Here is a 25,051-nt window from a genome sequence, read left to right as displayed (position 1 = left end):
ATGAACAAAAACTGCTTCAGCTGTATTTCAGCATTCAAAGCCGGATTAATTCAGTTATGGACTTTGCCCACCGTACCACCAATCAGATGATGCAGCAGCAGCTGCTCCTCTAACAGCAGCCGAGGAAGCAGTGCGAGGAAGAAAAGGAAGACACCAACAATTGATAGTACAGGACCGGTTCTTGGAGCAGCTTCACCCTGTGCCATGCTGTTTCTGGGCTTGGGAAACCAATATGGATTGGTTGGAAAGGTGGTTGTGCAGACCTGGGATGACCAGCAGTGGTGAGAGAATTTCCTGATGGGGAAGGCAACCTGTTTGGAGAAATGTGCTGAGCTGTGGGGAGTTGCAGTGGCAGCATACCATCGTGTGGTGACACCCATTTGTGGACAAGTGGGTTACTACTGCCATCTAGAAACCGGCCACCCCTGAATGCTGCCAGTCCGTATCTAACCAGTTCAGCATGGGGATATCGGCTGTTGTTATGCAGGCGTGTGATACCATGGGAAAGGTGCTGTTGCACCAATTTAGAAAGCTTGGTGTAATGCTCAGGAGATCATTGGTGGTTTTGCATACGTGAGCTTCCCAAATTGTATTGAGGCAATTGATGGTACCCATGTGCCTATTATTTCTCCTCACACACACACACACACACACACCCCCGCCCCCACACTGCTTCCCAGATCAGGGATCAGAATTTATAAACAGAAAGGGGTATTTCTCCATTTACAGGTTTACAGAAATAAAAGCAGTATGGTCTGGAAGGGCTCATAATGCTAGGATCTTTCAGAATTCAGGTGCTTACCTTAGTGGAGAAAGGAACGTTTGCCCCCAGGAGCACTGTGGACATTAACGGAGTTGGCGTTGCTCTGGTTATCCTGAGAGATCCAGGTTATCCTCTGCTTCCTTGGTCATTCATGGGCTGCGTGGACAGAAGGAACAAACTGTTTAACTACTGCCTCACTAGGTGCAGAATGGTAGAGGAGTGTGCATTTGAAAGGAAGGTGATGCTGTTCGTGGAATAGGTTGGAAGCAGCAGAAAAAAACATGCCAACGCTGGTAGCAATATGTTTATATTTTGCACAGTATTTTTGAGAGTAAAGGAGAAAGCCTTAATTATAAGTGGGAGACTTGTGCATAGCATCTTGCTCAGTGGTTTAAGCAACCAGCAAGGCATCCAATATAAAATGGAAACAGCCAGGGTAGTTCTGTCAAGGATGCATAATTCTTAATTTTGAGTCTCAGGCCTGTGGGGGTAGTATGGACTAAGAGCAGCTCAGTGTTTTATGACCAGAGGAGATGCAACGTTGTGGCCATCCTATTTTTACCTTGTGTTTTTGCTTAGATACTTTGTAAAACCTTATGTATTATATAAAATGTAATGCTTTTCTGTGTAAAATGCCTTGTTGACTCCTTATGAATGAAGTTTTTAATGTTTTTGTTATTAATGATATATTGTGTAACAAACAAAAATAAACCTTTAAATGAAACAATAATGAAACATTTTAAATTATGTAACAATAACAATCTATTGTCCAAGGACTTTTAATTAAACTTTTAATTAAAACAATAGTGAAACAAAATACCAAAGTGCAACAGTGCAGTTCTGGGCACAACACAAGGGGTTGGGAGGCTTAAAGTCATAGGTGAATATACATTTTTCATCTCTCTCTTCTTGTTTGTGAGCCTTCCAATATTTAGTGGTGAGGTTCAAAGGTATCAAGAGTGCTACAGGGCTCAGAAGAGCTGGAATCCCAGGTGCAGCTGTTCAGTGCCCTGTGAAGGGATTGGCCTCCGGGAGCACTTCTGCGGGTGCACAGTGGGGTAATATTGTTGTTCCCAGTAGTCTGTATTGTCTAGGGGCTGCATAACATGGCTGTGTGTGAGGATAGCAGGCAGTGCAGACTGTACACCAACAGCAATATGCACTTCGGCAGGGCGTTTTGGCTTTGTATTGCCTCTGCATCTCCCTGTCTTTTTTGGAGCTGTATTTTGTCATGGCAGGGCTGTTGCTGGCAACTGCCATGCTGTCCTTGGCCACTCCCACAATCTCTTTCTAGTGCTCCCTGTCTGTCTTTCTCTCCATCCTCAAATACTGTCTGCACCTCTCTGCTATTTTGGGGGGCAGGGGAGTGTTTTGTTTGGCATTTTTGTGGTACTAGGAGGAGCCGTGGAATGAGGTCCAACACTTCATCACATGTTTTCTGATTTTTTTTCTCCCTTAGGTTAGCCAAATACTCAGCCGTTCATAAAGTCCCTGTCTTTGAGGGGTCTGGCCAGTGTGGGTGCCGTAGTTGTGGGAGTATTAATAAAAATCACAGTTGGTTATTCATATTCCAGAGAGGCTGTGACAGCATTTTTTTAATAAGCATTTCTGACTTCACCTCCCTGAGATTCTTCCCAGTTTTGAGGGTACCTCAGAGATAAGCAGAGTGTGCATTGGCGTTTTTGTCTGTGCAGTATATGCTATTTGACTTTGCTATTGTGCCTTGGAGTCTGGTGTTTTTAAGAACTATGTTCCTGGTTGTGTGGTAGGGGAGGGGAATTATGAAGGTGTCTATATGGTGTCAGAGGGCTTAGTAGGGGGCATCTGGGAGCAAACTAGATAGTAAACCCCCCTACACCAGTTTTAGATTGTCCTGACTCCGGATAATGTTACACAGAGACAGGTGATTGGCAGGCAGAAAATGGCTTTATTCAAAAGGGAAAGGGCAGGCCAGAAAGATACACTGTGAAGTTATTTACCAAGATGGTCTCCCCAGAAGTGCTACAGGAGTGGGAGTTGTGAGCTATAAAGGGGAAGGATTATGCAGCTATTCCTTACTTTGCATTTATCAACACGGAATTTCATCTGCCATTTTGTTGCTCAGTTACCCAGTTTAGGGAGACCCCTTTGTAACTCTTTGCAGTCAGCTTTGGACTTAACTACCTTGAATAATTTAGTATCGTCAGCAAAATTTGCCAACTCATTGTTTACCCCTCTTTTCCAAATCATTTATGAATATGTTGAACAGCTCTGGTCCTAATAGATTGGTACGGAATGATTTCACTTTACAAAAGCTCTATTGACTCTTCCCCAACATATCATGTTCATCTGTGTTTCCTATAGTTTCAGCCAGTTTGCCTGATACTGAAGGTAGGCTTACCAGCCTGTAATTGCCAGGATCCCATTTGGAGGCTCTTTTAAACATCGGTGTTACGGTAGCTCTCCTCCAATCATCTGGTACAGAGGCTGATTTAAGCAATAGGTTATATACCACAGTTAGTAGTTTTGCTCTTTCATATTTGAACTCCTTCAGAACTCTTGAGGTGTATAGCAGTTGGTTCTGATGACTTCTTATTGTTTAATTTATCAGTTTGTTCCAAAACCTCCTCTATTGACACCTCATTCTGGGAGAGTTCCTCAGCTATGTCACCTTAAAAAAAGGTCTCAGATGTAGGGATCTCCCTCATATTCTCTCTCTGAAGATCGGAGCTAAGAATTTATTTAGCTTTTCTGCAATTACCCTGTTTTCCTTGAGTGTCCCTTTAGCACCTTGATCCAGTGGCCTCACTGACTTTTTGGCAGGCTTCTTGCTTCTGATGTATTTTAAAAATACTTTGCTGTTAAATTTTGTCTTTAGCTAGTTGCTTTCCAAATTTTTTCTTGGCCTACCTTATAATTTTATATCTGTTTATGTTCCTTTCTGTTTTCCTCAATAGGATTTCACTTCCAATTTTTAAAGGATGCCCTTTTGCCTCTATCCACCTCATTTATTCTGCTGTTTAGCCATCGTGGCATTGTTTTGGTATTTGGAGTATATGTTTAGATTGATCCTCTATTATGGTGTTTTTAAATAGTCTCCTTGCAGTTTGCAGGTATTTCACCCTTGGGACTGTTGCATTTAATTTCTGTTTTGCTAGCTTCCTCATTTTTGAAGTTAAATGCTAAGTGAAGTTAAAGTTAAAGTTAAATGTGTGACTGAGTTAAATGAAGTTAAAGTTAAATGTGGTGACTGTCTTTGGTATTTTCCTCCTTAAATGTTAAATTTAATTACATTATGGCCGCTGTTACTGAGTAGTTCAGTTTTATTCACTTCTTGGACCAGATTCTGTGCTCCACTGAGGATTAAATCAAGAATTGCCTCTCCCCTTGTGGATTCCAGGATAAGCTACTCCAAGAAGCAATCATTTATGGGGTCTAAACATTTTATCTCCGCTAAGGTGACATATACCCAGTCAATATAAGGATTGTTACGAAGGTAGAAGATGCAGTAATAGTCTCTCTAATCTCCCTAAGCATCTCACAGTCGCTTGTCACCATACTGGTCAGGTGGTCGGTAATATATTCCTACTGCTGTACACTTACTTTCAAGAAATTTTTATCAATAGAGAAGTCTGTTAGTTGATTCATTTACAATTTTTACTTTATTTGACTTTATGCTTTGACGTATCGTGCCACTCTCCCACCAGCATGACCTACTCTGTTATTCCTATGTATTTTGTAGCCTGTTATTTCTGTGTCCCACTGATTTGCCTCATTCTAGGAAGTTTCCATGATGTCTGTTATTTCAATGTCCTCATTTAATGCTAGGCACTGTCATCCCTTGTTTTAATATAGATTCTCCTGAGCAATTTGCACATTATCTGACACTGGTCAGCATCCTAGTCGCAGACATCTGCTTAGCAATGTCCACAAAAAAGCTCTTTATTGCGGTGCTTGACCACAAGAATTTACAGCACGGATGCTCCACCTCAGGTTGTGATAAGATTCAGGGTCTTAATACAGCTCCAAGCGGCTGCTTGAGGCATGTTGCAGGGATTCCAGAGTAATATTGCAGTAGTTCTGATATACTAGAATCCAGGAGCAAATGGGCAAAATCTGATCCCGTGCCAGCTTTTAAATGGAGGAGGGAACATCCAGCCAACTTGATGCCAGAGCAGGGTAGGGTACACAGTTAAACAGACAAGTCAGTAATGGTTGCTTGGAAAGCAGTGTGGGATAGCTGTTCGAGGACTGCCAAGTAGTTGGCAGCAGCATCGCATGCGCATGAACAATACACTGTATGTCAAGGTTCCTCCCCCACTCTGAACTCTAGGATACAGATGTGGGGACCTGCATGAAAACCTCCTAAGCTTACTTTTACCAGCTTAGGTTAAAACTTCCCCAAGATACAAATTAATTTTATCCTTTGTCCTTGGAATATCCACTGCCACCACCAAACTCTAACTGGGTTTACTGGGAAACGTAATTTGGACATGTCTTTCCCCCCAAAATCCTCCCAACCCTTGCACCCCACTTCCTGGGAAAGGTTTGGTAAAAATCCTCACCAATTTGCATAGGTGACTACAGACCCAAACCCTTGGATCTGAGAACAATGAAAAAGCATTCAGTTTTCTTACAAGAAGACTTTTAATAGAAATAGAAGTAAAGGAATCACCCCTGTAAAATCAGGATGGTAGATACCTTACAGGGTAATTAGATTCAAAACATAGAGAATCCCTCTAGGCAAAACCTTAAGTTACAAAAAAGACACACAGACAGAAACAGCATTCTATTCAGCACAGTTCTTTTCTCAGCCATTTAAAGAAATCATAATCTAACACATACCTAGCTAGATTACTTACTGAAAGTTCTAAGACTCCATTCCTGGTCTATCCCCGGCAAAAGCAGCATATAGACAGATACACAAACCCTTGTTTCTCTCCCTCCTCCCAGCTTTTGAAAGTATCTTGTCTCCTCATTGGTCATTTTGGTCAGGTGCCAGCGAGGTTACCTTTAACTTCTTAACCCTTTACAGGTGAGAGGATTTTTCCTCTGGCCAGGAGGGATTTAAAGGGCTTTACCCTTCCCTTTATATTTATGACACTGTACTAACTCAATTCACAGCAAAGTTCTTTGAAGGACTCCAGAGTTTATCGCAAATGAAGAGTTAGTATACTACAGTGGATTGCGTCAGGTGAATGCAAGCATTTTCAAACAGAATTAACTCGACTTAATTTGGTTTAAACCATCCATGTAGACAAAGCCTAAATTTTTGATCTATTGTGTCAAAGGAAGAAGTTTTGCTCTGAAGAAACTTGAAATACAGTTGACAGGGAGATGAGAAATGAGTTAAATTTAACAGTAAAATCAATTTAAATGGTAGCAATGCTATTTTGGTAAGCTCTTCCTAAGGAAATTGGCAGCAGTTGTGTCCTATTGACTTTTTTACATTTTAAAATCTGCAGTGATCTAGATTACGTTACAGATCGGATTCTAAGAATGTTTCTTTATTTCTAAACATTCAACGTCATTTAAATATAATATTTCTCATAAGCATTTCTTGTTCAATATTCAGCAAATACGGAGTGAAGTTATTTTTGCTTTTTCTCACAGGAACTATATAGTGGTAGCAAAGATTGCAATATCCTTGCGTGGGTTCCAGCTCTACGAGAGCCAATGCCCGATGAAGATGCTGAAAAGGTATATATAGAATGTTCTATGAATGTCAATTGTCCTTTTATTTATTTATTTTTTTACAGCAAAGGGGAAAAATTAGATATGAGGAAAATATTTCCCAATTGCCCTTTGCAGTGAAGATTGATACACAGAAATGATCTAGCTGTCTTTTCTCTGCAATATGCTTTTCCTATGGTGTGGAGTAGCCTAATGGATCTGCCAGTTCTCTACTAGAGTTCCTGATTCTCCTGTATTTGAAGTGTTTCTTGTTTTTATGTTGTTTGGCTATTTGACTTTCTTCTTAGCCTTTGTAATTTCCATGCTATGTTTTACCTGCCATAGTTTAAGGTCCTTTGGAAATATAGTAACAAAATTAATAATAAAAAGTTAGAGTAGTAAACGAACAGTGAGATTAAGGGTAGCAGTTTTTCGCATCCAATTACTGTTGGATCTGGAAGTATCAGGAAAATTCTAAGCAGGCTTACTCAAGAGTCTGTCTGAGACAAAAGGAAGGTGGGGCGGGTATGTATTTACTATCCAAGTTCCCAAGAAACTTTTGATACATCTACAGATTTTTAATGAATCATTGAAGCTTACAAACAAAGTCTGGAAATTTTTATTTTTTTTAAACAATCTAATTTCTTAGACATTATTGTAAAGTGAATTTAGATTTAGGTCTCTGTCTTACAGGACCTATTTATGAAATGAGGTCCAGTTTCATCATCCTTTTTTAAACTGGAGATCTGTTAGCTGTTCCATGATTTACAGTTGGTACTGCATATTGGTAAAGTTATTTTTTAAAAGTCTTTATTTTGTTTGTTTTCTAACTATTCTGTGATAACTAGAGTAGTGTGTGTTCCTTGGTAGGAATACCTCTAATTTCAGCTTCCAAAGGGAAAACCTAAGTAACAGTACCTTCCAAAGGCGCATAAATTGCTTCCTTCAATTTTTGGTCTCTAAGGATTGCCCTCATCATTAAGACTTCATGTCTGTCATGTAAGTCACAAATTCCGTGACTTTCCATGACCTCTGTGATTTCTGCAGTGGCCAGTGCGGTTGGCTCTGAGGCTGCCCGAGCAGATGAGACGGCCCCTGGGCCAGTTGCACCGGCCACTGCTGGGGCAGTTTGGTTGTGGGAGGGGGCTCAGTACTGTGGTTCCTGCCACTTCCGCAGAGCTGCACGGAGCCCAGTAGGGAGCCTGCCAGCCCCGCCAACCCTTGGCTCCACCCCGAGCCCCTTCCCACACTCCAAACCCCTCGGCTCCACCCCCACCACACATCACCTCCATATTGGTGCATATAGCAAAATTAATTCTGCACATGGATGGGAAAAGTTAGAGGGAACATTGCTGGCAACCCGAGTAGTACCTCCCTGCCAAGTTCCTCTGCCCTTTTTCAGATCTGGCAGAGCAGCTGTACAAACACCAGGCAAAATCCAAAAGGTGCTCTATATATGCATCAAGTTTCTCAGGCTTGGCAAAAGGTTAAAATATGCCCAGCCTGTGTCCAGCCAGCTGACTCTCTCTGCTAGGGCATGGGGCTCTGAGTCAGACAGGCATGTTGAGGGGCCCCTCCTCCCCAGGTAGCTGCAACTCCACTGAAAAACCCAACCAGGGTAGACAGAGCAGACAGGGGGACGCTCTGAGGATGAGGAGGACTCAATCCAGGGGGTAAATCCTGGAGCAACAAAGGCTACGGGTCACCCCACAAGTCCTAAAATTGGTCCTAGAATCTCTGGGGAGAGAAGTAGGGCTCGTACACAGCTCCGCTTCCTCACACCGTGAATCCAGATTCTCACGATACTCTCTGGATTTTGCAGGACTTACCCCAGACTCTGGGTCCCAGAAAGGCAAAAGCAAGAGTGTCCTGCGCAAGGGAGCAAGTACTGCTGTTATGGGGTGGGGTGAAAATCAGGGGTTAAACCCCTTCTCCTTTGCCGAGGGTTGCCACCTTTCTAATTGCTGGTAACCGGACCCCCAAGGCCCTTCCCCCTTCTCTGCCTCTTCCCCCAAGGGCCCGCCCCAGTCACTTGCTCCTCCCCTGTCTCCTCCTGCTCTCCCATTGCTCTCTAGATGGTCTCCAACTTGTCCCCCATCCTCCAAGCTGGGCTCCCTCTGCTTTGTGGATGGGACAGGAGCTGCTGCAGCCTGACAAGGAGCCTTCCTGCAGGTAGGAGGCAGACCCAGTAAGCAGGGGTTGGTGTGGGTTAATGACCTGGCATCTCCCCCTGCCCCGCAGTAATACTGGACTTTTGGTGTCTGGTCAGTGCATCTGACCAGACACTGCCAGGTCCCTTTTTTGACTAGACTTTCCGGTCTAATACCAGGCATCTGGCAACCCTAAATGGCTCCTGGACAAGAAGCCAAAAACCAGACTGTCTGGCTAAAACCCGGGTAGTTGGCAACCCTACTTTTGCTTTCTCCTCCTGAAAGAGTGTTTGCTAGGACTTTTCTCCCGCACGGAGTCTCTCCCCGTGCACTATAGCATGCTCACCGTCCCTCTCCCACCCTGCAGCATATCTAGGCATGCGGAGAAGTCTCTCCCTCCTGTGCAGCCCTGCCTCAGACTGCAGCCTCATGGGAGTTGGCTGCATGGGCTTTCTGGCTTTCAGCCCACGGACTCTCACTCTGCCAGGAAAGTGGCATAGATCTGAGGCAGCAGCAGAATGGGAATTTTGCCCTCTGAGCATCAGCCATAAACCATGCTGTGCCATGAAAAGGGGCTCAGACTCTGAAAGGTAGGGAAGGGTCTCTCGATGCCCCTTCCCAGCTTCACAGTGTGGCTCCACGTTAAAGCCTTGAGCACTTCAGGCAGTCTGTGACCAGAACAGAGGCACCTATGTGGGATTACATAAGGGTACATGAGAAATCCCTTCACATGTTCAGAATGATACTGATTTCCTGAGTATAGCTCCAAGTGGTACTAGATTACTCATATAGTACTTACTAACTAGGAGGAGCAGGCAAACAATCTTTCAAGCTTCTGGGACATCTAACAACTATTTTCTGAATTGAGGGATGTATAACAATACCCCTCTATTGTACAGTCCCCAGATCAGGATGAATAGTGTACCACTTGCCCCTATAAGCAGACGGGGAAGAAGAGAAAAAGGCATTGCTCGCACACACACACAAACCAAAAAAATCCAGCAGAACTTTTCCAAGACCAGATGGATGTCTCTTAGTGGCCTGGAAGAAACTTTTTATTAATAGATCTTTCTTTTTGAGCATTATGATGATGCATGTTTTCCCACTGATACCTCCAAAGAAGGAGAGCAAAATGAGGACACCTGATTAAACCAAGTCTTAAACTAAAATGTGTTTTTATATTTATATTAGGGCTGTCAATTAATCACAGTTAATGCATGCAATTAACGCAAAACAAATTAACTAGATCAAAAATATAGTTGTGATTAAGCACAGTTTTAATCACACTGTTAATAATAGAATACCAATTTAAATTTATTATACATATTTTTGGATCTTTTTCTACATTTTCAAATATATTAATTTCAGTTACAACAAAGAATACAAAGTATACAGCGCTTGCTTTGTTATTTTTTATTACAAATATTTGCACTGTAAAAAGATAAAAGAAATAGTATTTTTCAGTTCACCTCATATGAGTCCACTCAGTTCTTCTTGTTGAGCCTGTTGCTAAGACAAACAAGTTTGTTTACATTTATGGGAGATAATGCTGCCTGCCTCTTATTTACAATGTCACCTGAAAATGAGAACAAGCATTCACATGGCACTGTTGTGGCTGCTGTTGCATGGTATTTACATGCCTGATATGCTAAACGTTCGTATGCCCCTTCATGCTTTGTCTTGTAGGCTCTTTGTTTTTGAGTGCAGTCATATAAAAGGTAAGTTGCACTTTCATGATTCTGATTGCATTACAGTACTTCTACAGTGGCATGGGGAAAAGGATCTGAAGCAGAAGCTTCCAAGGAAACCTAGATCAATATTCCTCGAAACCAACAAAATCCTCAGCATAACTAAATCCTTCTTTCTGATTCACCCTCTGCATCCAGAGTCCTAAGTGGCTGGTTGTAATCACAAGAAGACACAGCGCACAAACCACAGCATGCAGTGTTACAACCTATACTCTGGATTGTCTCCAAGCACAAGACTTTGCAATAACACCAGGAAAAGCTCCCCGATTCCTTAGACAAACATAATTCACCTAGGAGTGGAGATACACTTCAATGACAAAGATCCACTCATCTAGACAGGTTCCAGATGATCCAAGATATGATATCTGTGCTGGACAAATGCATAAGGCCAACCATAATTCAGAGTCTCTATCCACTGGGCCTTCTGCTCTCGTACACATGGGTCTCCCCAAGGACTAGGTCACACATCTGGTGTCTCCTGGCCTTTCTTAGGAGTATGGGACCATTCCTTGGAGTGAATGCAAGACCACTTTCCAGTTCCAAACCAGGTGCTGGAATCCCCTAAATAATGGATAGTCTCAGAGAACATCCACAGGGATCTTCCCATATACCTTCCAGACCTGTTGGTTCTCACAACATGTGCCAGGCTGAAGAGTGTGGGGAGTGCTTCCGGGATCCAGAACAGCATAGTGCATCAGGAGGGCAACCATGTCTTGGTTCAGCCAGGTAACCACGACTGCATACATAAACAACCAAAGGGGAACAAGGAGTGTAGAAGTGATGGAAACAATGAAAAGACAAAGAAGATTCTCCCTTCCCTAAAGGTGATACATATAAAAGGGAGAGCTAAACCTAAAGGCAGACTGGCTCCGCAGATGCAAAGTCAACTACTCAGTGTGATGCCTGCACCAGGAAGTCTTCACTCTGATCTTGCAGACTTTCGGTCTCCCTTCAGTTGACCTGTTTGTCAATTTCAGGAAGACAAAATGGCCAAAATTCTTTACCTAGCAAGCAGACCCCACGGGGACATATGCTGTGTTGCACAGATGGCCGCAAGGCCTACTACACACATTCCCATCCTTTCTTCTTCTAGGGAAGGTGATCCAAACAATAAGGCAAGAAGAAGGAAGGGAGACAGCTCTAACTACATACCAACCAAGGAGACCCTAGTACTCTGATTTAGTAGAATTAAAGCTGGAACCACTGTTGCAGCTTTTGGCAAGACCCGACATCTTTTTTCCAAGACCCATTTGTCCACCCAGACCCAGATAGTCTTCAACAGGCAGCTTGGCTATTGAAAGAGGGAAGCATTAGCTGCTCTCAGCCAGTCTTCTCAAATGATCAGGACTCTACTCTCATCCAGGAGAGCTTCCACACTAAAACCTGCTCCTACAAATTCAGTTCATGATGCAGGAGCACAGCAGAGGTCCAAGGGATCCTGGGATTCTGGCCACTCTGCACTTCCTTCAGGAATATGTAGATAAAGGTCTTTTGCCCAACACTGTAGCCTACCAGCTGCGAGCCGTAAGTAGTGTACGATTTACAGGATCCGTGGGCTCCTTGGCAGAACCCTCAGGTATGCAGATTTGTCAGAGCAATCAGAGTGGCCAAACCAGTGGTCAGACCGATCTTCCCTAAGTGGGAACTACCACCGGTGTTGAAAGCCCTAACCACCCAACCACCCTTGAGCCTCTGTTTGTTCTGCCCATGGCCACAGCACCTGACCAAGAAGCAGTGGCACACCCTAGGTGTCAGAAGAGCACTGAATATTTATATCAAGCATACAGAATGCTCAATGAGATCGGGCTGTCTTCATTTCCTTTCATCCCGAGGTGCCAAGGCTTAGTGTCTAAGCTATCCCATACCAAGTGGATCGGACTGTACATTGCTGAGGCATACAAGTCATTCAGCTTGCCGGTTCTGGAAAATGAAAGTGCATTCTACAAGATCCATGGCAACCTCATGGGCCGAAAGAGAGGCACGTCTACAACAGAGATCTGAGAAGCAGCCACGTGATCATTGGCTAATGCCTCTGTCAGACACTATAGGGTGGAGTTTCTGCATCCACAGAGGCCTTTGGCAGAAAGGTGCTGCAGGTGGTGGTCCAGACATAACCTGGCCATTTGAACAATTCAAAAAGTGGGGTATATCCTATTTATGTTCACTTCTCTGTCCCTCCCTATTCCAGTTCACTGCATGCTACTTCTCATACATATCTGAATTGTGGGAGATGCTTGGCTGCAGAATGGAAAATTTCTTACCCAATAATTTTCTGTCTGCTAACAGGATCATCCCCAATTATACCCTACTGGATGGCTTCACAACCAGGAGTCAGCATTTTATTTGGATAGTCACCATGTAGGCAGTGGCCTATTGTACATAATTCATTAGTTCACTGAAGTTGTTGTTAATTTTCTAAGAGCTTTCTCACAGCTGTTGAATGAATCATCTGGCAGCAAGCAGGAGAAGGTGTGTGGCTATCACAGGCTCTCCTGCAGCTTTGAACTGCCTCTGCAAATTGTAGACAGGAAGGGAATAGCCCATATGTAACAGAATTGTGGGAGATGCTGTTAGCAGAAAAGAAATTACTGGGTAAGAAATTTTCCATTCCAATCCATGTGCCAGAAACCATGTGACTAAGTCGGTCATATGCAGGATACTACTTTCTTTCATAATGTACTCTTCTGTTTGTTTATAGGATGGACAACCATCAGCTTCAAAAATGCTGTAAAAATCAGAGAAAATTATTAGTTTATATTCAGATGGTAATGTAAGAAATGACTTGAGTAGTGACCTTAATTGAGTTCTTAATAATTACATATTTTATTAAATCATAATTAAATTTTAATGATTTCACTCACTTTTTAAAAAGCAAACTATTGAAAAAAAAATCTGTTATCTTCTACTTCAGCAACACTTAAATCCAGCATTTGAAGATGGATGGAGCAGCAGTGATGATGAAGGATGAATCTCAATTAGCTGTTGATATAAAACTGACATTCATGCACCATGTTTGTGAAGAAAGGACTTTATCTGCAGAATTGAACAAGTATTTGTCATCAGCTTCTTTGCAGAGTTCCTTAAAACTCAGGCTTTCAGAAATGAGATTTTCTTGGAAAGTTACTTTCTTGTACTGTCTTAATGTTTCTTCTGTGTTATTACTATATTTTGAAATCGTATTCTTTTATTTCACCTGGCCTTCTCACTCTCTTCCCACCCACCCCCGCCACCCCCAAACTTTAGGCAAAGCAATTTGGTATATTGTACCTAGTTGTTGAGCTGCATATTAAGAAAAGCAAAAATTCTGATGATCAGATGCTAGTACACCCCGTCTCTCTTCTGGTTTCACTAAAACAGTGAGGACTAATGATTCCTTCTATTTTCAGGGGATCTAAATGGGGCAGATTGAGACTAGATGAGTGTGGAGAGGAGCTGGGGTGTGTAAGTCCTAGTTCCTTTGTATTATCCCCATTTTACAGATGCCTCTCCATGGGTGCATTATGGAATCCAGCTTCCTCAATTAGAATTGAGGCATTATTTATATAGGTATTTATATAGCCCCCATCAATTTAATATCTGACCCCATCCCAGGTATTTAAAAATAGAAGCAAATTACATGGAATAAGATCTTATTGGTCCTGTTAAGGTGATCATAAGATCAGTGGGCATCCTCTGCTGCATGAACCCCCCCTCCCCCCCCAAGTGGAGGGGAGAGTTCATGGATAGCGGCAGGCAAACGCTGAATGGACTTGGCTTCTGTGACAGCCAAAGAGTCAGGAGGAGGAGGAGAAAGGGAAACCTAGTGCTGAGTCACTGGGCTTCTGCCAATGTGCTGTGACTTAGGAGGTTGAACCTCCTGCCTGTTCTGGGTGTGCAAGACCTGCTCTCCCTTTCTCAACAAGACGACTGAGAGGAATCTCAGCAAGCTGAGAGTCTCCTGTCTGTGCTAGGTGTGTTGTCCCTCTTTGGTTATAATGTAGCCTTATGGATTTAATAAACCTCAAGTCAGAAGAAAAATTTGAATAAAATGGAAATGTAAAAAACAGTCCTTCAAAATGTCTTCATTTCAACTGAACGTGTGGCTAGGGTCTTTGCTCTGTACTGTCATGCAGGAGGTTTGGTGGGTCAGTTCCTAGCACAGTGCTGGGCTGAGTGTGCTACAGGAGCAGCACTCACTATTCCCTGAGGACTGAGTTAAGGAGCTGCACTAAAAGGCTTCCCATCAAGTGAGGGAAGGATGGCTGGGATGCAGTACTTCAAAGGGAAAAGTTTATACCAAATGGAGGAGCAGGATTCAAACAACAAGGGGAAAAGTGTTAAGCAACTGGATGAAAATTATTTAGCCTGTGTACTGTATGTCACTAGTGCACATTTCAGAATTACATTTGTAAAAGTTTTATGTGCTATTTTTTAAAAATTGCATACTGTTATTCCATACACCAGTCTAGTGAAAGGGGCATAGAGAGACTCAAGGAAATCCTAGTAATTCAAAAGTGTTACTATAAAGAATACTAAGTTTACAATTGCCAGGAATGTTGAAACCCAAAATTTGGCCTCCCTTAAAGTTGTTATGAAGCTGTACTAGTTGGGGGCAGGGAGATTCCCAAAGCTTCACTTAATCTTAGTTCAAGGGACCAGCCCAGACCCCGTAACTGTAGGGGAATATAGCAAATTGAAATTGGCTTCTTAAAGATGAAACTTTCATTTAATTACCAGTTGTTAGTTCTTTTCCTCCTGAAGCCTAGGGAATCTTGGTAACTTAATGAAAATAAGCTTTATTACAAGACAAAAGCTAAATGAATAAACTATTTGTATTATTGGGCAACATTTTTGTTGCATGTTATGTGTATATATACAGGTGCTTCATACTGCATATAATATTTGTACTTCACATTTTCCAAATTTACTAAAAAGGTGGGGTTTTTTGTCTTGAGAGAAATGTTCATTAGAGCCTGTGTTTTTTAAACCACTCTCCTGATTTGTGCATTACTTCAGAGCCAACCATCAAAAGGAGAAATAAATTACATACTAATCAGTTCTTCCTGAGCTGTGCAGTGATCATCGAAAACGTTGGTACTTAAAGAAGTAGACCCAGGGTAGTTTTTGTGTTCCATACTAAATGGGAGGTAGAGAGATCCAAATTTGTCACTTGGAAGAAGACAAATACGGTAAAGCAAGTTTTCATTTTCCAGCCAGGGTTCCAAACTGACAGCCATTGACTCTCTGTCCTCTTTCTGGCACTGCCTTTCTCTTCCAATTGAAATGCTACATGCTTCCCATTCCCCCACTTTCTGAGCACCAAGGGAATCTCTGCCTGGCTTCATTCTGTATAGTATTGCAGTGTACCAATTCTTTCCCAGCCCTCCTGGCTTTAGTTCCAAGCTGAAGGGAGGGGAGTTTAAGGGAAGGTGGGGCCAGTTTGTATTCACTGACATAAGCCAAAAGTCCTGGCCAACTCCCACCTCCCAGAAGCCAAAAATCTTACATCAGGCTGGCAGTGCCTCATAGCATATGGCTAGTCCCCAAGTTATTAAACACCTGGGCACTATACAGCATATTAATTGTCGTTACACAAATTCTGGACAAATTCCATTGCAAGTAATAGATTGTTTAGATTTCCCCTAAAGATTCAGTTTTGACATTTACTTCCTTCCCTAAAATATTACAGGCGATTTTATTGTTTTTTTTTTAAATTGCTGCTGCATTCTTCAAAAGTTACTGTAGTTCATTGATACATTAAGGATTCTTCTGGGTGAAATATGCCATATAAATGTAACAGGACTGTCACAGTAATTTCTTTCCCTCAATTTTATGACAGAAGTCACGAGATACTAAACAAAGATAGAACTGAATGCTGTGTAGCAGGATTTGAAACAGTGCCAGGTATAGACTACATTGAATTGTAGAAGCTATAGAACAGTCCCAGATCTTGCTTCTGTGTGCCATTCAAGCCTGAGAAGTTAAGAGTTCTGTTTTGATTATTTTTGCCATATCCACCTCCATGGTATCTGAGCATCTTTATGAAATATTGCCTGATAGTCTGAAAGAAATTTGGAAGCTCAGATCAACTTAGAAAAGGGAAATTCTACTGCTTGTGAAAGCAAGTGGTTCCATAGAGAAGGAAGTAGTTTACTGAGGGCACTTCTGCTATAGCAGTTGGTACTGGGATAATGCTTGGGAAGGGGTTAATTCCCTGCAGGGAAGGTCAGGCCAGGGATCTATCCTGGCCAGAAAAGTTGCTTTGCCTTCCAGTAAAATAGGAAGTTTTCCACCAGGACTTGGCAGGACAAGTACTGTAACATGAAAAGGAAATGATTTGCTTTTAGAGTTCTTTCTCTTTCACTCTTCCGTTTTCCTTCCAGTCTAAAGAGGGAATTGAGCCAGTCCTACTGAAAAGTTAGGCAACCCTTGGAAACAGCCTGCTTCATCTCTGCATGAACTCTGCCTGAAGAGACTCTCAGATATGATGTATGATTTTATGTTTCTGTTTGGTTATGAGGATTGAAAGGAGTCTGCTAGTGATTTAGCAGTGGACCCTTCTGAATGACCCAAGATGGAGGAAAACAGGTTTCTTTTTCCTTATAGCCAGGACTAAGGTACAAAGGGCCAGCCAGCATTGTCACTTGAAGCCATCAGTATTGTCAACTCCAAGCATTCAAAAATAATGTGTTTAAACCCCTCAAAATCCATGAAACTGTAATAAATGCAGGGGTCTTTTGTGTCTTCTTGTTTGAGCTATTGGAGTTCATGTTTACAAGCTTTTCTCTGCAATCATGAGGACTAAGCTATATTTATTTAATTGAAAGTTAAGATTTTCATCTCACTTATCTCCAGCAATCTTCAGTAATCACTTTACTCCAGCATGTGGGGCTTTAAGAAAAGCAACAAATATCACAAGACTGATCAAGCAATTGTTAGATCTGGCAACACTGGGTCAGAGACCCTTAAAGTGATAGTTATAACTTCCCTTGTGGCATTTTTCCTTTATTTAACCTAGTGCTACAGTCCCTCGTCTGCCTCGCACATGTAGGCGAGAACTATTATACCATTTGAGAAAGGGCCTCAGTTTTACCCTTGTCTCATTTTTGTAATGTAAGTACAGCCCTAAAGGCCCCCAGTGTAAATAGCTGAGGATCAATACAGTGTTCATTAAACTGTAAGTTCTTCAGTGCAGTCTTAGTATGCGTGTCCAATATCTGATGTTGTGGGACCCTGATCGAGGCCTCCTGATGTTACTATAATACAAATAATACAACTTATACCTTTTGTGGCATGCTAGCTCAACTACTCGGGTGTGTATTTATTTAGCTTTCTCCAGCAGTAAGATATTCTTGAAGACAATATATTGTTTCAGAGGGTAGAAGATTCCTTTCTGTACTTCTGCCATTCAGTATTTCCCACCCTCTATCAAAACATAACGTAAGTAACTCTTAAAACACAAATAATTTAAGATTGATTTTACATTAAAATGTACTTCCTTGCTCTGAGGAAATATTTAATGGTAAGCTATGAAAAGGGCTTGTGTGGCTTTTTGTTTTTCTTTTATGTGCTTGTTTGTAAGGACTTTGGGTTTTTTGTTTGTAGAGAAAAACAGGAGAGAATTGGGATCTAGTCTTGTCTGCCTGTGAAAAACTGTGGTGGCTAGAGCACTAGGGCAAATATGACATCACAAGAGTAAACCAACAAGACTGAGCAATTTTTAGAGAACTGCTATTTAACTCCAATGACAAATGAACATTGTGGAAGAGTTTCAGAGTAACAGCCGTGTTAGTCTGTATTCGCAAAAAGAAAAGGAGTACTTGTGGCACCTTAGAGACTAACCAATATTCTCTGTGTATATATAAAGTCTGCTGCAGTTTCCACGGTATGCATCTGATGAAGTGAGCTGTAGCTCACGAAAGCTCATGCTCAAATAAATTGGTTAGTCTCTAAGGTGCCACAAGTACTCCTTTTCTTATTGTGGAAGAGGTTATTTAAGATTTAACATTGTTATCATGTAAGCTGATGGGCAGGTGCACCAGCCACCAGCCGTAGCCAAAATAAAACCCAAACTCTCAAGCTGAATTCCAGGTCCCTTTCCTCTGAGCTGGTTTTATTAATAAACAGAAGATACCCAGTGTCGTGTATTAAGGCTTTTGTAAGAGCCCTATCCTGCTTTCTGCAAGCTGGAAGGGAGGAAGACAACCTTTTTGGTTGTCTCCTAGAGGTCTCCTGCTAGGTTTTCATGACTGACTTCCTTTAGGGTCTTTCCTCAACCCTCATCTTGTTAAGATTGTATGAAGGAATAACCCTGGCTCAGTCTCCAGCACATAGTGCTTGGTTAGCTGACCCTCCCATTAAATGACCTGAAAGAGGACAGCTCCCAGCAACCCCCAATACAAAGGCCCCAAAGGCCATATCAGGCATCCTGGACTGTGTTGATGCACCCCAGGGCATCTGTTACACACCTCTTCAATTAAAGTCTGATTGCTCACACATTGAAAGCTCAAACTCCCAGGAATGCCTGCAACAAAACCATGAAAGATGAGTCTTTAGAAATATCAAATGTAAAGTAAAAATAGTCTCTATTTTTAAAAATAAAACTTTTCAGACCTTACATAATAAGGAAACCAAAAATGATGCTAGGCCCTATTTTTAAAAATTTCTTACGCTTCTCTTTGAAAAGAAACTTACAGGGGAGGAAAATAAACTGATGCTGTTTTGACATTTTAAAAAGTCAAAACCACCTTTCTGTGCTGAGGAAGATCCTCTAGCTCTGTGCAGTTGGCAGATCACACCTTCTGCCATTTTCCTGGACCTGTGAGGGAGGAGCACACAGTGTTTTTTCTGCTCCTTTAACACTAAGGAGACTTTGTAGTAATTTTTCCCACAGCAAGAGAGAAACAATTTAAAAATTGGTCCACCCTATTGCAAACTACATTAACATGTGCAAGCAAGGACAGGTAATTCAGCTGGCTGGAACACAAAAATTACACATTTGTCTTTTTTGACATAAACAACATTGCAATACAAAAATTACACACACCTTTCTTCTTTTCCTCCAGGCTTTGTGTTCACCAGGCAGCCAGTCATGCAAACTAATGAGTGTTTTCAGTTCCCATTGACTTCAATAGGTAATCAACACTAAACAGGATTGAATGTACCTGTAGTAATGCAGGGTTTGAGCTTCGCTGGCATTGTGAGGAAATTGTCAGTAGGCAGATCTTTAAGCAAACATGAACACATCCTTCTAGCAACATTTAGTGAAAATTCTAGACAAAATAAGGTGAGGGGGTGTCATAAATATAAAGGGAAGGGTAAACCCCTTTGAAATCCCTCCTGGCCAGGGGAAAGCTCCTCTCACCTGTAAAGGGTTAAGAAGCTAAAGGTAACCTCACTGGCACCTGACCAAAATGACCAATGAGGAGACAAGATACTTTCAAAAGCTGGGAGGAGGGAGAGAAACAAAGGGTCTGAGTCTGTATGCTGGTCTTTGCCAGGGATAGACCAGGAATGGAGTCTTAGAACTTTTAGTAAGTAATCTAGCTAGGTATGTGTTAGATTATGATTTCTTTAAATGGCTGAGAAAAGAATTGTGCTGAATAGAATAACTATTTCTGTCTGTGTATCTTTTTTGTAACTTAAGGTTTTGCCTAGAGGGGTTCTCTATGTTTTTGAATCTAATTACCCTGTAAGATATCTACCATCCTGATTTTACAGGGGGGATTTCTTTATTTCTATTTACTTCTATTTTTATTAAAAGTCTTCTTGTAAGAAACTGAATGCTTTTTCATTGTTCTCAGAACCAAGGGTTTGGGTCTGTGGTCACCTATGCAATTTGGTGAGGCTTTTTATCCAACATTTCCCAGGAAAGGGGGGGTGCAAGTGTTGGGAGGATTATTCATTGTTCTTAAGATCCAAGGGTCTGGGTCTGTAGTCACCTAGGCAAATTGGTGAGGCTTTTTACCAAACCTTGTCCAGGAAGTGGGGTGCAAGGTTTTGGGAAGTATTTTGGGGGGAAGGACGCGTCCAAACAGCTCTTCCCCAGTAACCAGTATTAGTTTGGTGGTGGTAGCGGCCAGTCCAAGGACAACGGGTGGAATATTTTGTACCTTGGGGAAGTTTTGACCTAAGCTGGTAAAGATAAGCTTAGGAGGTTTTTCGTGCAGGTCCCCACATCTGTACCCTAGAGTTCAGAGTGGGGGAGGAACCTTGACATGGTGGCATAGCGGTGGGATTAACCTGAAATCATTTTGAGATCCAGTTGAGATTTTTTGAACTAGAAATAGATTTTAAAAAGGAATTTTTTTTTTCCTTTGGAAAGGAAGTCCAGAAAGCAGTTTGTTTTTTCTCTGCTTTGTGGCCAAGCAGAGACAAAAGGGGATTATCTTTGTGAATTGCAGGTTTTCTTTGCCTGGAGGCAGGGTACTTAACTCCTGCAGGGAAATTCACAGTCTTCCAACCCAGAGTTTTTTTTTTTTCTTTCTTCCTAAAAGTAAATAGGGGGTGTGTGTTCTACCCATTTGCTTTTTCTTTGGGCTGGGTAAGCAGGTTTCCAAGTAGTTGGAGGTTTTTTGCTTTAATTTGGGCCCAGAGCAGAGACAAGGGAATTGTCTTTTTCTGTAGGCTGACAATCACTATCAGAGAATAGGTATTCTATTCCAGCACAGCAAAATTTTACAGCCAAGTTTTGATTGTTTATTTCTAAACCTCGGGTGTAAAGTTAGTTAAAAACAGAGAGGTTAGAATGACCAAATCCTCAGCTCGACTACAGCTGGAATTAGCCAAATTTCAGGCTGAGGAAAGACAAAGGGAACATGAAAGACAGATAGAACTCATGCGGCTGAAGAAGGAACAAGAAAGGGAGGCAGCGAGAGAAGCAGAACAACACCAAGCGGCTGCTCACAGGAGAGCTATGGAAGCAAGGGACAAAGAACTGGAGAAGAAGGAAAAAGAGAGGAAGTATGTGGAGGAGATGGAGAAGATAAAGGCTCAGCAGAATATCCCAACAAACCCTAGTAATCCTTCTCCAAGTACCACTTCCCATCCCAGAAAGTTCCCCACCTACAAGGCAGGCGATGATACTGAGGCCTTCCTAGAAAACTTCGAAAGGGCCTGCCTTGGGTACAACATCTCTACTGACCAATACATGGTAGAGCTGAGGCCGCAGCTCAGTGGACCCTTAGCTGAGGTGGCAGCTGAAATGCCTAAAGAACACATGAACAAGTATGAACTGTTTAAATCCAAGGCGAGAGTCAGAATGGGGATAACACCCGAGCAGTCTCGTCGGAGGTTCAGAGCCCTAAGGTGGAAACCAGACATGTCATTTACCCGACATGCCTACCACATTGTGAAACATTGGGATGCCTGGATATCAGGAGCAAGTGTTGAATCTCCAGTAAATTTGCCCTTCCTAATGCAAATGGAACAATTCTTAGAGGGTGTTCCTGAGGAAATAGAAAGATACATCCTAGATGGGAAACCCAAAACTGTAATCGAGGCAGGAGAGATTGGAGCCAGATGGGTGGAGGTGGCAGAGAAGAAGAAAACTGGTCGCAGGTGGAGCGGAGACCAGAAGGGACCACCCCAGACCACACCCTATTACCAGGGGCCGCCCAAGGCCCCACCTACCTCCCAAAGAACCCTCCAGACCCCTTATCGTCCCACCACCCCATTCTCCAGCAACCCACCTTGCCCCAGTGACCCGTCAGCTGGACGATGTTTTAAATGTAACGAGCTGGGGCATGTAAAGGCCAACTGCCCCAAGAACCCCAACAGATTACAGTTCATTGCACCGGAATCACACCAGAGGTCCACAGGCCCAGATACCTCCCAGATACCCTTGGAGCGGAGGGAAACTGTGAGTGTGGGCGGGAAGAAGGTCACCGCGTGGAGGGACACCGGAGCACAAGTGTCAGCTATCCATGCTTCCTTAGTGGACCCCAGTTTAATCAACCCAGAGATCCAAGTGACGATTCAACCCTTCAAGTCCAACTCTTTCAATTTGCCTACAGCCAAGTTGCCTGTCCAGTACAAGGGCTGGTCAGGAATGTGGACTTTTGCAGTCTATGATGATTATCCCATCCCCATGCTGTTGGGGGAAGACTTGGCCAATCATGTGAAGCAGGCCAAGAGGGTGGGAACGGTCACCCGCAGCCAGGCTAAACAAGCCGTGAGGCCTAGCTCTGTTCCGGAAACTTCTATCAGGACCCGGTCAGAGGTGATGGACCCGGACCCCAGGCCAATGTCTGCAACAGCAGTAGTGGATCCAGTCCCAGAGACCCAGACGGAACCAGTCCCAGAACCGGAACCCGCCGAACAACCAACACCAGACCCAGTGTCAGCACTGAATCCAGTACTTGCAACCTCAGCACCAGAGGGCCCCACCGACCCTGAACTGGCAGCAGCCGATAACCCAACACAAGAGGCTCAGCCGGAGCCTGAATCCAAACATAGTGCACCAGCGGAGAGCGGTTCACAGTCAACAGAAACAGCTCCATCCCCTATATCGCTTCCAGAGGGACCAAGCCTAGGTCCACAATCCAATGAGGGACTGATGTCTCCAGCATCAAGGGAACAGTTCCAGACCGAACAGGAAGCAGATGAAAGCCTCCAGAGAGCTTGGATGGCGGCACGGAGCAACCCACCGCCTCTCAGCTCTTCTAATCGATCCAGAGAATTAAAGGTTTGTCAGTTTACAGCCCACGGAGGAGACGATGCTGAGTGGCCCGAAGGTGTCTACTACGAAGGGAAATGTGGTGGTGGTGTGGAAGAGGTGAACCTCTCCATGACCCTTGGGCGTATGCAGCGACAGCAGATCCAGGAGCTGTGCACTAGCTACGCGCCAACGTTCTCAGCCACCCCAGGACTGACTGAACGGGCATACCACTCCATTGACACAGGTAATGCTCACCCAATTAGGGTCCAACCTTACCGGGTGTCTCCTCAAGCTAAAACTGCTATAGAATGGGAGATCCAGGATATGTTACAGATGGGTGTAATCCGCCCCTCTGAAAGTGCATGGACATCTCCAGTGGTTCTAGTTCCCAAACCAGATGGGAAAATACGTTTTTGCGTGGACTACTGTAAGCTAAATGCTGTAACTCGCCCAGACAACTATCCAATGCCACGCACAGATGAACTATTAGAGAAACTGGGACGGGCCCAGTTCATCTCTACCTTGGACTTAACCAAGGGGTACTGGCAGGTACCGCTAGATGAATCTGCCAAGGAAAGGTCAGCCTTCATCACACATCTCGGGCTGTATGAATTTAATGTACTCCCTTTCGGGCTGCGAAATGCACCCGCCACTTTCCAAATACTTGTAGATGGTCTCCTAGCGGGATTAGGAGAATATGCAGTCGCCTACCTTGACGACGTGGCCATATTTTCGGATTCCTGGGCAGACCACCTGGAACATCTACAAAAAGTCCTTGAGCGCATAAGGGAGGCAGGACTAACTGTTAAGGCTAAGAAGTGTCAAATAGGCCTAAACAGAGTGACTTACCTTGGACACCAGGTGGGTCAAGGAACTATCAGCCCCCTACAGGCCAAAGTGGATGCTATCCAAAAGTGGCCTGTCCCAAAGTCAAAGAAACAGGTTCAATCCTTCTTAGGCTTGGCCGGTTATTACAGACGATTTGTACCGCACTACAGCCAAATCGCTGCCCCACTGACAGACCTAACCAAAAGGAAAAAGCCAAATGCTGTTCAGTGGACCGAAAAGTGTCAGAAGGCCTTTAACAAGCTTAAAGCGACACTCATGTCTGACCCTGTACTAAGGGCCCCAGACTTTGACAAACCGTTCCTAGTAACCACAGATGCGTCCGAGCGTGGTGTGGGAGCAGTTTGAATGCAGAAAGGACCTGATCAAGAATTCCACCCTGTAGTGTTTCTCAGCAAAAAACTGTCTGAGAGGGAAAGCAACTGGTCAGTCACTGAAAAAGAATGTTACGCCATTGTCTATGCTCTGGAAAAGCTACGCCCATATGTTTGGGGACGGCGTTTCCACCTGCAAACCGACCATGCTGCACTGAAGTGGCTTCACACCGTCAAGGAAACTAACAAAAAACTTCTTCGGTGGAGTTTAGCTCTCCAAGATTTTGATTTCGACATCCAACATATCTCAGGAGCTTCTAACAAAGTGGCTGATGCACTCTCCCGTGAAAGTTTCCCAGAATCAACTGGTTAAAATCGTCCTTGAGATGTGGAAAATATTGTTAGTCTTTATGTACTTGGTAGTATATTTAGAGATGCATGTGTCTTATTAACTCTGTTTTCCTAGAGCTCCAGGAAGAAATCCCAGCCAGTGTTTCACCCTAGCTGAGATTTGGGGGGGCGTGTCATAAATATAAAGGGAAGGGTAAACCCCTTTGAAATCCCTCCTGGCCAGGGGAAAGCTCCTCTCACCTGTAAAGGGTTAAGAAGCTAAAGGTAACCTCGCTGGCACCTGACCAAAATGACCAATGAGGAGACAAGATACTTTCAAAAGCTGGGAGGAGGGAGAGAAACAAAGGGTCTGAGTCTGTATGCTGGTCTTTGCCAGGGATAGACCAGGAATGGAGTCTTAGAACTTTTAGTAAGTAATCTAGCTAGGTATGTGTTAGATTATGATTTCTTTAAATGGCTGAGAAAAGAATTGTGCTGAATAGAATAACTATTTCTGTCTGTGTATCTTTTTTGTAACTTAAGGTTTTGCCTAGAGGGGTTCTCTATGTTTTTGAATCTAATTACCCTGTAAGATATCTACCATCCTGATT

The 25,051-nt window shown here is 43.1% G+C and overlaps 1 protein-coding gene across 5 annotated transcripts in view; it reads left to right on the top strand.

Annotated features, from left to right (window-relative positions):
• ERCC8 (ERCC excision repair 8, CSA ubiquitin ligase complex subunit) overlaps positions 1-14,351 on the top strand; it is a 52,986-nt gene extending 38,635 nt beyond the window's left edge. For 3 of the 5 annotated variants that reach the window (XM_077816888.1, XM_077816885.1, XM_077816889.1), the window contains 2 exons: positions 6,356-6,442; positions 13,225-14,351. In XM_077816888.1, the coding sequence (XP_077673014.1) occupies positions 6,356-6,442; positions 13,225-13,281 (144 nt within the window). In that variant the 3' untranslated portion in view covers positions 13,282-14,351. Of the gene's footprint in view, positions 1-6,355; positions 6,443-8,490; positions 10,296-10,319 lie in introns of those variants that run through there. The other 2 variants (XM_077816886.1, XM_077816890.1) reach the window with 2 other exon arrangements.
• The last annotated feature ends 10,700 nt before the right edge of the window (positions 14,352-25,051 follow it).

The sequence above is a fragment of the Eretmochelys imbricata genome, chromosome 5, assembly GCF_965152235.1.
Source record: "Eretmochelys imbricata isolate rEreImb1 chromosome 5, rEreImb1.hap1, whole genome shotgun sequence".
Taxonomy (NCBI): Eukaryota; Metazoa; Chordata; order Testudines; family Cheloniidae; genus Eretmochelys; species Eretmochelys imbricata.
Note: the sequence above shows the minus strand (reverse complement) of the source record. Positions and strands in the feature narration are given on the sequence as shown.